The sequence below is a fragment of the Cyprinodon tularosa genome, unplaced genomic scaffold (assembly GCF_016077235.1).
Source record: "Cyprinodon tularosa strain WSP-4 unplaced genomic scaffold, ASM1607723v1 ctg255, whole genome shotgun sequence".
Classification (NCBI taxonomy): domain Eukaryota; kingdom Metazoa; phylum Chordata; class Actinopteri; order Cyprinodontiformes; family Cyprinodontidae; genus Cyprinodon; species Cyprinodon tularosa.
The window spans coordinates 438279-452464 of record NW_024038948.1 but is presented as its reverse complement, the minus strand read 5'-3'; the positions used below and the strand labels follow the sequence as shown (position 1 = coordinate 452464).

Sequence of the window (14186 nt, the reverse complement as noted above, 5' to 3'; positions counted from 1 at the left end):
GAGACTGAGAGCCAGGCCTTCTCGTCCAACATCAGTGTGCGACCTCACAAATGCGCTTCTGGAAGAATGGTCAAAAATTCCCATAAACACACTCCTAAACCTTGTGGACAGCCTTCCCAGAAGAGTTGAAGCTGTTCTAGCTGCAAAGGGTGGACCGACGTCATATTGAACCCTATGGATTAGGAACGGGATGTCACTTAAGCTCATATGTGAGTCAAGGCAGGTGAGCAAATACTTTTGGCAATATAGTGTATCTGGTAAAATATTCACTGATTAAGCAGTCTTTGAATCTAAATAAAAGCTTTAAAATCTATAAGGTTTAGATTTAAATTGATTCAGTCATGTGAGAAGGATGGATATGTTGTCTTGTTTACATGTATGTGGTGCCTTGCAAAATTATTCAGACCCATTGAGCTGTATCCTAATTTAACATAACAGAAAGAAACTTAGCCACACGTAGCATTTTGACTTGACTTCTTTTGTGATTAAGATCTGCCACGCTACAGCATCATTCCTAAAGTGACTTGTGTGAATCATGGTCTTTATTATACTTTTTGGACAATAATGTTTTAGAGCACAAATCTAAACCTGCTACTGTAACAATTTATAAAAAAAAAATGCAAATCTCGCCATGGTGTCTGCATCTATTTACAAACCTATAAAACATGTATTTTTCTTGTTTAGATTATAAATTGCATTCATCACTTTGGATTTGCATTCAAACTAAATAAAAGAGAATGCGTAGCACATCCAATTTGGATCCCTCTGAAAAAGTCTGATTTAGAGCTCCTTAATCTCCTTTTTTAAAATAATTTGAAACTCTCTCAAGTAATTAAATGAGACATCTGCTTCATGTCTTCAGGTTCTCTCTGTCCCTCACAGAAGATTAGTGTGCTGTAGTCGACTTTTTGAGGTAACAGACGTCAACAAGGCACAGAAACAGGCAGCGCACCAGAGGGAAGTGTTCCTCTTCAATGATCTCATCGTGGTAAGGTTAATTTCCCACTTTCGGTGGGGGGCTTTTTGTATCATTATCCACAAATAAGATAAGCAATAACCCAATGACAGTTTTCCCAAGGGTCAAAGTATGATTTGATTCAGTATGTCTCAGTATTTGATAGAGTTCGCTATGCAATGTATCATGGCACAGTGTCCATGTGCTTTGAAAGACAAAAAGAACCCTATCACAAGTATCAATAATCATTTAGCATGCAGAATTCATCCGAGGGCTGTTCTGGGGATTTTCTTTTTCCAGGGTAAAATGTTATTCTTGCAATATTATATATAGTTTTCCTGCATAAACTGATATCAGATCATCTTTCTAAATTTACACGGCTTGGAACCTCCCCCATTTTTAAATCTGTCTTTCATCAAACAGGAAGCCATTGATTGCCCGCCAATGATGTTAATTCTGCCTTTTGACCAATTTATAGTGGCTTCTGATGTGTTTTAGTTAGGATTGGCGGTGTTCTTGCCAACAGGCTTGGTTATTTTATTGTTTCAGTGAAATTCCTGGTGTTATAAGATATCAGAAAAGTAGAGATAAGACATGAAAAAGGTTGAGAATTAATGTGTTATGGATCCAAAATGCAGAAATTGAAAGTCAGCATCTTAAATAACAAGGTAAAGAAGTGAAGTAATATGATTGTGTGTGGGATGGAATGACAGAGTGGGGCCATACTGTATCTGCAGTAGGGTGAGGGTTTTTCATGTTTTATGAAAATTAAAACAAACAAAAAACAAAACCTTGGCTCAACTTACCAGTTTATGTTACAACTATTACAGAACGGCTAGTTATAGAGTGCCTAAGGTAAACCATAGAGATTAGAGAGCAACTCAATCATCTTAAGGAAGCCCAGAGTACCAGGGAGCCCCCATAGAACTCTGTTTACATGTATGGTTAATACAACAATTTCATTTATTCGTGCACATTATGTTTTTGATTAAAATCCTTTCACTAAAGTGCCATCAGAACGCTCTAATGTATCCACCACATTGGATCAGTCCATTTGCTACCATTCGAAGAGCAGTGTTGCAAAGTTAGCGTTTTTGTCGCTATGTTTAGCGACATTTCAGACCACTCTAGCACTTTTATTTCAAGAAGAGCCTAGTGCCAAATCTAGCTACTTTTTTTTTTTTTGCTACTGGAGACTTTGCCAACAACATATAAAAGCACCGAACTGTGCTCTCCAGAGCAAGGAGATTCGTAACCCCACCTTATGCTCTCTTCTCTCTTGTCTGCCTTCATGATTCATGCAGATATTATTTCAGAAAAATGAAGAACAGAAAATAAGGAAAAAGTGTTATTCACTTTTGCTGTTGCCTTTTTGGAAAGACAGGAAGGAGCAATCGGCTAAGTGACCTTAGTGCTTGAAAAAAAATCTTTCATTTCTTTTGAGACAGCATGAAAAGTCAGCTCAGTACAAAACAGAGAGGAAAACAACAAGAAAAGGGACAAGAAGAGACCGACAGAAATGTAGATCGAATAATCTCTGTCTATTCTATTAAACTTTCTGTATCTGTATAATGGGTCTTTTTTATGTGTTGTCTTCTCAATTCAGAGGGTCCCCTGCCTGTCTTTTCCTAGGACCCCAAAATTCCTAAATCCGGCCCTGTGTAGGGGTAAGGTATGATGAAAGGATAGGAGAATATCTATCCTAAATTTTGCTCATGAAATAATGAGCACATGACTGTTCCATTATGTGTCAACACCTAAAAAAAAAAAAAAAGATTCAACACTGGAAAAACAATCTAGAAATAAGTAAAAATCTAGAAATAGGTAAACATTTCTTAAATTAAGTGTTTCACCCTTAATTTGAGTACTGTAGGTAAATGGGTAAGTTTGCCAGTAGAATTAGTATTTGGTATTTGCTTAAAATAAGATAATTAGATAATATGCACTCCTCAGTCCAAGAAAAAATGCACTTATTTTAAGACAAAAGGACTTATTTAGATTTCTATTTTTTCCGGTGTAAAGCAGAAAAGAAGAGAAAGATCAGACTGCTACAAAAGTTGAGAATAGGAAACAGCGGGGACTGTCAAAATTAACACATAAATGCCCAATAAAGCAATTTTTATTTAACGTTTTCTTTTTTTTTGCACACTTATGTGTTTCTGTACTTTTTGGACATGCTCTGCACTTTAGTTTTCTTAAAAGCTTGGGGAGACAGGTCCACTCTGTCCGCCTCCTGTCCATCTCTCCCACTGAGAGCACTCAATGCAGCTGTGCGTTCTCCTCAATGGGGGCTTAGATGCGAAACAAGAGGGAGTGAAACAGGAAAAGAAAATAGCAAAAGCATGATAAACTCTGCAGAAATAATGAATGCAAAGGCAACAAAGACATGACAAAATTTTATGTGCAGCCTGTTACATCTGTCCCATGAAGTCTGGTGTTTTGAATAAAATGAAGCTTTGCAGATTTAGAAGATATTTGGTTTTAGTAAACTCCTCACAACCTTCCACAACTCGACATGATCATATGGTTCGGTTCTTTTTTTAAGTTTAGACCTTTTTAATTTTTTTAGGTATTTACATCAAACGAGTATAAAATCTGAAAACAGCACAAAAAAAAGTATTACTCTAAAAGCTGAATACACCCCCTACTGTGGCATTGTCATCATTGTACTTTTTTTTCAATCCCACACAAAATTGGTCATCTTTGTCAATTTTTTTTCCAATAAGTTAAAACATGTACTATGGGAGGTAGTATGTGCATTCTTATGTTAATTTTCTAATAATGTGGTACAGACTTTTTGGGGGAGGATATTACTAATTTTAATGTTTGGTGTTGCTACAATCATATAAAAAACATACATCTGCATAAAAGAGGGTTAAAGACTAAAGGCTGGTTGACAAAATCTGCAAGATTTTATAATTGTCAGCTGATTTTCAAGTTACATTCAGCCATTAGATGAAAATCTTAATCTTAATCTTTCCCTATCTCAGAAGGTACATACAGATGCTTTAAAGTTTGTACTGTTTTAGCAACTAATGAGTCCTTGCGTGGATTAGAGTCCTGTATCTGGTCAAGTACCTTTCAGGTACCCTTAGTAAATGATCAAAAAGGGACTGGGTAGTATGAAAAACCTTTTTTGAAATGAGTGAAAGTTTTTATTTATATTATACATATTAAGCCTAATCTTAATTAGTAAATGTATTCAGGTGTCTGACAGTCATTGACTGTGGACCATATTCTTTTATAACAAAGAAAACTTAAAAGTAAGACCTGAATATCAGTCAGTAAACACCATAGTTGATCAAATAAACAGTGACATTGGGATAAGTTAATTTGAGCTCTGAGGTATTTTCTGAGCCTGAGGTAAATGCTCAATGTAAATGTTGCACACTCTAAGTTCTTAACTTTATTCTTATACTGTCTTCATTGAATTTAATGTAAAATCTAACAGCTGTTTCAAAAAAGAGGCTTGTTCAGATTGTTGTATTCTATGCATGCCAATATGAGGATGTATTTACATTTGTGAGAGAAAGAAAAAGCCCTTCAGCATCCAGCTAGTTTACCGCTGGTCATCTGGGAGCCCTGTTTGATTTTGAGCATCAGGCAATGTGTTTCTGCTTTTTCTTCTGTTGTTTAGACAGCATTTCTCTAAAGCCAAAAAAGAAGGGACTTTGTGACTAAAATCACTTAATGAAAATGAGTGACTGTGTATGCATTGTGATAACAGGGGGGTCACAGTCTATTACTCATGAGTGGTCAGGATAGAGTTTAAAATGAAGACACTTATGGGCAAAATGGGTCTGGTCTCGGTTCTATTGGAAGTTGGATAGGGATTTGAAAAATTGGACCTGTGCAGAACTCTGGTTCAGTTGAAACAAAGCTGGCTTGCTCACTGGGACTGCCCATAATGAAGAAAGAGGAGCTTAGATGTTGACTGTTGCTTGCATGGTTTTCGTCAAAGAAACACCATCCTGTAGCTATCCTGTAGGATGGCTAAAAAAAAAAACTCTTAGATTCCCCCAATTTGGAGTCAGAGTTTAAGCAATGTTATTTAGAGTAAAGGCAATGCCTTTTGACACAGCATGATTATATATCCGATAAATAAGGCCTACAAACCAGGTTCTTCATTCTTCATTCCACACACAGCTGAAAGCCTTTAAGGTTCTTCCTTTGCTATGAAAGCTGCAATGCACCACCTCCTCTGAAAGCTTCTCATACGTTATGTGGTTTTATAACTCAGAACTCTTCAGCTGTTTGTTCTAATAATAGACAGTGGCAAATGCATGCAGCCTCTAAAGAAAAGGTCTGTCCTCTATAGAGTTGTTGCAGAAGCTGATAATAAACTTCTGAGCAATTTCAAGTTTTTTACAGGATTGAATGATCATAATGCTGGGTATAATTAATGTTCTCATTAAGATACACAAAAGGATCATTTGTCCAAATTTAACAACGTTTATGATTATCTTAAGCTTTGATGCCAGTTTAGGAAGACAGGCCACTGTAGTGCAGCCCTTTTCCTCCCTTTCTTACTACTGACTCATAAAAGTAACTGAGGAATAGAGGTCAAAAAGACAATATAAAGTAAGTGTATAAAAAGGTTTTCCTTGGACAGTGAAGCTGGATGTTTTACAGCTGGAGCTATCAGTAACTAATGGAGCATTTTCCCAGACACACATTTTCTTGTGACACACCAGAAATGAATTACCTTAAGAAATCTTACCACAGAAGACAAGACTTAGACTTTGTATTTAATTTGTCTCTTGTTCCAGCAGCTTAAACATATCAAGAGGTGTAAAGTGCCAATATGATCTATCTATTAAATACCACTTCCTTGGAAAATATTATACCAAACAGTAGTCTAGTGCACCAGAGTTTTCTAATTTTTCTCTATTTGGAAGGTCACTCAACGAAAAAGATTCACATTATCTCTAATATATCCTGATATCGGTTTGTCACAGACTTATTTTTCATTCAAATGAAAGTAGTGCAGCTCATTCTGAGACACTGTGAAGGTTATGGCTAAGATTAATACTGTCTGTCTGTCCTTTAAATTAGTTTTAAATGATTTTATAGTTTATGATTCTAAGCAATTTATCTTATCTCTTTCAGATTTTGAAGCTTTGTCCAAAGAAGAAGAGTTCTGCTGCTTATACTTTCTGCAAAGCTTTGGGCCTACTTGGCATGCAGTTCCATCTCTTTGAAAATGAATGTAAGTGACAATATGTAGAAATATGAAAATAAATTCTAAGACGTACCAAGTATAAAAGCAATACAACAAAAATGTTGAGATCAGCCCAGAGTACTTACCTTAAAAAATGAAAGTGTCTAATTTGAGATATGATACTGTACCTTCAGGCACAAACAGGAATGAATTTCCCAGTGTGAAATGAGTTTAAATGTTCCATAGAATTTCAAAAACAAAAGGCAATATAATATACACTGCTCAAAAAAATAAAGGGAACGCATAAACTATACAATATAACTACATTCTTCTGTGAAATCAACCTTTCCACTTAGGTAAAGCATACACTGGCTGAGCTTTTGCCCTTTTCGATCCGATTCTCCAGTCGTGCGAGAATTTTTTGATGAGTTTCAGCCTCATCGTGCGTCCTGCATCATGTAGTATAACGAGGGGCAATTAGCCTCTCACAACAGCCTCTCCCAACCATCTCCCAATCAGGAATCATAAGGTTGGGAGAAAATCAAAGCTCGTTAGGTGTTCGTGGGAAAATCCTGCTCTTCTACTTCTTCTTCATCCAGATTGAAGAGTCCAACCGGAGCCATCTCTTGGCATGTGGTTTCTGGACGTGCTGTGAGAGCAGTTAAATTACATCAGAGCATCAGCTTGTACAGTGAAAATACATGCATCGTGAGCTGTGGACTGTGCGGATTTGTCATTCAGTTTAAGCTGTAGCTGAGAACGATTAAAAAATATCATACAATGTATGCCAGGCGTTAGGAAGCAACGCTGATTGACAATCAATTTCAAATGCTGTTGTGCAAATGCAAAAGACAGAAGGTGAAAATAAGCAATTAGCAAGACACAATCAATAAAGGAGTGTTTCTGTAGGTGGGGACCACAGATCACTTCACAGCACCTGTGCTTTCTGGCTGATGTTTTGGTCACTTTTGATTGTTGGTGGGGATTTCACACTTGTGGTGGCATGAGACGGACTCTATAACCCACACAAGCGGCCCAGGTAGTGCAGCTCATTCAGGATGGCACATCAATGCGAGCGGTAGCAAGTAGGTTTGCTGTGTTGGTCAGTGTAGTGTCCAGATGCTGAAGGCCTTGTGTAAGGAGGAGCATTGTCAGAGCCCTGTAAAATGACCTCCAGCAGACCACTAATGTGCTTGTGTCTGTTTTAACTGAAAAGTTAAAAACCAACTCCATGAGAATGCCACAAGAGCCCGGCGTACACAGATAGGGGTTGTGCTCACTGCCTAACATTGTGCCGGATGCTTGGCTTTTGCCAGAGAATATCAAAATTGGCAAATTCACCACTGGCAACCACATGTGACTGATGTGACCATATGTGACTGTGCTCTCCATAGTGTTAGGAGATACTATGGAGAGCGACCTGCTACCGGCAACATCCTTCAGCATGACCGGTTTGGCAGTGGGACAGTAATGGTCTGGGTTGTCAGAGGTAGTACAACTGCCTTTAGGTATCAAGGTGAGATCCTTAGGTCTCTTGTGAGACCATATGCTGGTGCGGTTGGCCCTGTGTTCGTCATAATTGGGCTAGAATGTGTCAGCAGTTCCTGCAGAATGAGGGCATTGAAGCTCTAGACTGTTCTGCCCGTTCCCAAAACCTGAATCTGATTGAGCCCATCCAGAACATCATATCTCTATCCATCCACCAACGTCACATTGCACAACAGACTGTCCAGGAGTTGGCGGATGCTTCAGTCCAGGTCTGGGGGGAGATACCTGAGGAGAACATCTGTACCCTCTTCAGGAGCATGCCCAGACATTGTAGGGAGTTCATATAGGCATGTTAAGGCCAGACACAACAATGAGATTCATTTTGACCCTTTTTCAAGGACATTACATCAAAGTTGGATCAGCCTGTGTGTTTTTCCACTCCAATTTTGTGTTTATAACCAAATCCAGGCCTCCATTGTTTAAAGCATTTGATTTCCATTGATGATTTTTATGTAATTTTGCTTTGAGCACATTCAGATTTGTACAGAACAAAGTATTTAATCAGAATATTTCATTCAGATCCAGGATGTGTTATTTGATTGTTCCCTTTATCTTTTTTAAGCACTGTGCTTATATTTCAACACTTTTGCCGTCCAGTTTACAAAGCCTTGCCAAATTGAAAACGGGCAGATATGGCTCATTGTGAAATACTTTTACTTTGGAGTTAACAAATGCTGTGACAAAATTCCATGTGAACAAAATGTAACAAATAACACAGAGATCTTAGATACTCAGAACTTTTTTGGTAGTTTTATTAGGAACCTCATAACTTGCTTGGACTGATCCAAACACCTTTGAACTCCACAGACTATCCTCATGGCATCACAATCCTCTCCCCGTATGGCTCAGACAAGAAGCAAATACTTCACTTTTGTGCCCAAAGTGCTGAGGACCTACTGAAGTTTGTGGAAGACCTGAAGGAATCGATTGCAGAGGTGTCAGAGATGGAGCAGATACGCATTGAATGTGAGTATGTTTGTGTACTCAAAGAAAGAGTTGTAGACTCTTAAATAAAACACTAGAAATCGCATGGCCCAAATTGCCTCTTCTAAATCAGCATTAGTATTTAATGATGCACACATTTCTAACTATAGTTTGGACATTTCCTTATTGGAAACAGGCATACTTTTACAGAGCTAGCCATTTTTTATATGAGGCTGATCTTGGGTTGCTGTAACAACCAAACAAATATATCAGCAATATTAAAGAATTCATTTTATTTATATTAAACTCTACTTCGGGTTACTGTTCAGACTGCAACATGGCTTTTAACAGAGTTGTACAGGATTAGGTGGCTCTGAAAATCTACAGCACGGTATACCTTGCCAGTAATGTATGGCAAGTCTTTTCCTATTAGAGAGCATCATGGAGCGCTTCTCTGCTGGTATTTGGTGAGTGAGGATTTGCAGCTCAGAGAGTAAATGGAAAACGAAATGCTAAGACGTGCAACAGTTAGCAAAGAAAATATCAAGTTGGTTTTGTTAGAGGCTTAGGGTTAGGCAACAATAAGGTTTTTGGCATCAACTATGGGCACTAAAGATAGGTTTAAACTGTTTATTATCCTAAAGAAAGGCTCTCTGGATTCAGATTAACCATCTATTGTATAACTAGGAGCAAATGTAAGTTGTTATCGAAAATGCAGTAAATGGTTGAGATATGATAGAGATTTTTGATCAAATGGTTGGCTTACTATTAGATATTTTATTGAGTTTCAAGGGAGAAGGTGAGTATACTCATAGAAGCAAAAATTGACAGTAACTATTGAGTGGTTATTGTTATTAATGCTTTTTTTATACACTTTTAGTAGAAAGGGTGAGAGTTTGAGTGCGTGAGAGTTTGGGTGGACAGGCAGGTGAGTAATGGAGGATTATTGTTGAAGGGTCCTGAGAGCAAGAACCAAGGTCAGCTAGTGGAATGGTAAAGAGATTCACATGAGTGCTGAAGTAAGTTCTCCAACAAACTCAGTTGAAAGTGAACTGAAAACCCCATTTGTGAAAGGAGGGAAAAAGAGGTAAGCATAGGAATGCCAAGAAAAAGAAGAACTTAAAAAAGACATTCATGTGAGCAAAACTATCTGGAATTTGCCTGTGGGTTTCCATTCCTTTTTAAGCTCTTCCTGAGTGAGCATGAAAGGCTGCAGCTATGACGATCCACTTGCTGGTCAAACCCTGTATGTCTTAACAGAAGAGGTAAAGACACACAGCACTATGGATGTTGTCAGTGCAGTAGGCTTAATCCCAGACCGGCCACTAACCCCAAGCACTATCCCTCGTTTGCTTGTTCCAAATGAGGCCATAGTGAGTGGGGCGAGTGGACCATTCAGCCCTTAAATAGCAAGTGTGCATCAGTGCAGGCTTGCTGTAATTTGGCAGCGTGTGTAACGTCAACCAGCACATGCATTCAGATGTAAGTTCTGCTGGTGTGCTGCATCTTTTTAACACTGACGGAAAATCACAAGTTAGGTAATAGGAAAAACACGTCATTGTTTCCAAAAGGAAAGGTCCTCTTTGAAATAGTTTTATTTGACCATCTACATTTGTTTTAAGAAAGAGGCAAAGGTTTGATTTCATGTCAAACACTGAGCTACAGTGGGTACTGGTTGGAAATGGACGGTTTCCTGCGTGATTCCTGCGTGAATCACGATGTATTTCCTGAGGCCAGTTTTTTTTATTTCAAAAAGAACTGCAATGTACCCGGACAACCACCAGGTGGCACTTGGGAGCTCTGCCGTGCTAAAGGTGACGTTTGTGGGCTTGCAGTCAACTGGAAAGTTTATTGAGACCATTTGCATAAACAACCAAAATCTAATGATGATATGATGTTTTTGATTAAAATAAAGTTAATGAATTAATTTAATATAGTGTAATATAGTTAATGAATTAATTTAATATAGCATTATCTTATTTCATACACCTCTGATCTTATCTGAGAACTGTTTATTTCTATTTATCTGCATCTCTATTATTTAATGAAAAATTATTATAATTAATCTTTTTGGCAAAACAAATAACTGAACCAACAAAGGTCCGTGGATCATCCGTCCATTCGATCGGTCGCATGCTCATGGATGTAAACTGGATCATTTCTAGGTTATAAAAACGTCCTCAGCGACTCTGAATGAAACGGTCTCATTAGGCCTCTTTTCTGTCATCAGTGGGTTTTTATTTTCGTTTCAGTCATTAATGCAAAATTGGTCCCATGGACCCATGCACATGGGGCATGACTGTGTTGCCATAGAAACAACTGTTTTCCTTTTCTATCGAAAGGAAGAGCAAACCCTACAAGGCTCCGAAGTTGCTTTCTTAAGTTTTGGGTAGATCAATCTTGAACGGCTTTAATCATCATGATGTCTCTCAACCTGTACGCCCTTAAAACATAGCCACGGAAGGTTATGGAGGAGTTGAGGTATTCAAACCTGTCTCAAACTGAAGTATTTCCATTTTTAAATGATTAAACATTTCTCCATTAGACGTTCAAGTCTTTTGTCATTGTTTTATAATTAAATTCCAGTTTAAACCTCTGAACATCTGCATCAGTTACATTTTAGAGTGTGTTTGCTCTTTAATGTGCTTTTTTCATTTATTCTTCAAAAAATAAATTGTATGCCTTTACAGAGCCTTGAATGAATTCTATTAAGGGATAGTCTTAGTGGCTAAATAAGGATACTAGGAATACTTATGAGATATGTTTAAAGTTTTATCTAATTTATATTGATGCACAACATTTTTTATTTTATATTCCTGAAATCGATAGTCCTCTTTAAAAGTACCTAACTTCAAAGGTGCTTTTATGGAATGTAAAAATATCTACAAGCTGTCAGAAAGAAGATATCGAACTCCTAAAACTGGGAACAACAGGCAGTCATCATCAAGACTAAAGTTTAATTAGAAAGAGGAATAGTTTGGTTTTGAATTTAGACTGTGGGAGAGAAAGGCAATGAGAGAGTAAGGGCGTTGGAGTATAAACACATTTAATTGTGTTTCCTTCTAAAAGACAGGAGTAAAGTGGTTTCTGCTTTCGCTCTTTGACATCTCCATTCATCAGTTCACTTTTTTTCTGGATTCATCTCAGGGTGATGATGTGGGTGATTAGTTTTGTTTTTCTTCTTTGCAGGGGAGCTGGAAAAGCAGCAAGGAGCCAAGGCACTCTCCGTTAAGAGTAATGGGACAAAGCTAGAGCTGCTCAGCAAACAGGGCTCCCTGTCAGGTATGTGTAGTAGAAAAAATGGAGTGATTTAAAAAAAAAAAGCAGAAGGAACAGATCAAGCTCAGGCATGTAATCTTGATGTTCAAGTTTGTGATTGATTCTGTATGCTTAAATATATATATTTTATTTTTTAAAGAATTCAGAATTTTCTAATGAATTTTTTGCATTCCTTTCAATTGGCTTAGTTACATTTTTAGATGTTACATCGACTAATTGCTTCACTCTGAATAGAAAAGGTGTATAAAAAAATAATATGAGGTAATAGAGAAATAAAAAACAAACTGGAAAACATTTGACACTTTTTATGCTCAAAATTAGATGCAAACTAGGAACCAAAACTCTTTTAAATCTGCTCATTGCCATTGAACTTTGTAGGACCTAGAGTCACTGAAAAGAAAACCAGCATTTCAAAGGCAATTTTAATTCAAATTTAAAAATAATTTTCTAATTCTATATTTTAAATGTAATCATTGAAGGGGAATTGTAAAATGTTTTTATTAATCCATCATTAAAAATTGGAATGTAAAAATGGATTTTAAACCCTATTTCTAAATGGAATTTAAGAAAATTAAATTCATAGATTTAGATGCATTGGCGATTATATAGATATATCCATATTTCAGCCATGGTTCTGATGCTTATTGCACTCATCATTAGCAACTAAATGTAAGAGATACTCTTACTTTTATTTGCGTCTTATAATACTTATTATTTTTACAAGTCAGTAAGATACATTTGAAAATAACATGGGTGTAAACAAAGTGTTTCCATTGCAGTTATGATCATTTTGATGCAACTGAAAAACCCAGTTGATTGAAGTGCAAACATAAAAAAAAACTTTTTTGTTTTTTTTCTAAATTGCAGTGTTTCCATTTAAGAAATTTATTTTGGTAGTTAAAATTTATCAATATGATGGTTGATGGAAATGCAGCCAATTTGTATGGACTATACCTACATTGAGACAGAAAAATGGATGCTGCCAACCTAAAAAGCAGGGAAATAAACAGGCCCAAAAACTTGCTTCCATAAAAATGTGTTTGTTTATTACTTTTTTTTAATAAATTGGCCGTGTGGGGCAAAGGCTGAAACTTGTTTACTGCTTTCCAAGGGATGTGGGGGAGTGGTGGCCTAGTGGTTAGGGCATTGCGCTTGGATTCCAGAGGCTCTACGTTCAAGCCCCTCTCCCGAGGACTGTCACCCTGGCGCCGCACAAAGGCAACCCATTGCTCCAGTAGCGAATGGGTTAAATGCAGAGTTAATTTCATTGCTTTCTACTTATGACAGTGTAATGACAATAAAATTGAATTCTGTCAAGAATCTCTGATTTTTAAATACTCCTAATTGGGTGTGTAAATTGCATCCTCTGTCTCTTCTCCAGAATATGCAATTCTTTCTAAAGCAGAAGAATAAACCATTAATTTAACTAAAGACTTTAGATGATGCCATTTACATATTGTTCAGTTGACTGTGTTTTCCCCTTTTCTAGGAAACACAGAGATAGATGAAAGAAGCGGACACAATGCAGTTGAGGTAAGTGCTTTAAGATAGGTTTAAGTTCCCCACAACAGGTAAGTCAGTGGATTCAGCATCAGGGCAGGATGAGATAGGATTAAATCCCAGGAAGAGTCATATGTCTAGGACGAGGCGTCAAGCAGGCGTGGGTGGGGAGTGCATGAATGAGTGAGTGTTACTGGGTAAATTGCAGTGGGCATGTGAGGTTACCAAACATTATTAGATAAATAGACTTTATCTGGAATTTTTGTTTGGGTGGATTAAAGCAGTCATGGCTATTTGGCTTTATCTCTTTCTTTGTCCTAAAATGTCAATTACTTTAACACACTGGAGATTGGACTTTAATGTTACTCAACCTGGAGTCACAACCACCACATTCTTTTGTCAGGGAAACACCTCAGGTAAAAATTGTGTGCAGATAAAAAAGCAATCCAACTACAACAACATCATTTCTTGTCCTGAGGGGTCCAGATGACCTTTTTGAGTCCTTTATGTGGCTGTGGAGTGGAAGGTGGGAGTAGTAAACCAAAAAGAAGAGCCAACTGGACATTATGTGGCCACTTCCCCACACCTCTTAGGAAATCTTTCAAGCATACATGTTGTGGAATACACAACCACAAAATTGTTCAATAAATGCTTTTCTGTTTTTCTAAAGAAATATTTCAAATTATTATCAATATTTAGCCCTCCTGAGTCAATATCATTTAGAACCCACACGTCTGTGTGTCATGTGGTACAGCTTTTAACACCTAGGGATTGAAATGAAACCCTTTTTCCTTTATAAAATAGTTGAACCTCAGTCAA

The 14186-nt window shown here is 37.3% G+C and overlaps 1 protein-coding gene across 3 annotated transcripts in view; it reads left to right on the top strand.

Annotated features, from left to right (window-relative positions):
- Window positions 1–14186, top strand: part of iqsec3a (IQ motif and Sec7 domain ArfGEF 3a) — a 134666-nt gene that overhangs the window by 116854 nt on the left and 3626 nt on the right. For all 3 annotated transcript variants that reach the window (XM_038288414.1, XM_038288412.1, XM_038288413.1), the window contains 5 exons: window positions 863–988; window positions 6065–6164; window positions 8472–8630; window positions 11778–11870; window positions 13357–13400. In XM_038288414.1, coding sequence (XP_038144342.1) covers window positions 863–988; window positions 6065–6164; window positions 8472–8630; window positions 11778–11870; window positions 13357–13400 — 522 coding nt within the window. The remainder of the gene's footprint in view (window positions 1–862; window positions 989–6064; window positions 6165–8471; window positions 8631–11777; window positions 11871–13356; window positions 13401–14186) is intronic.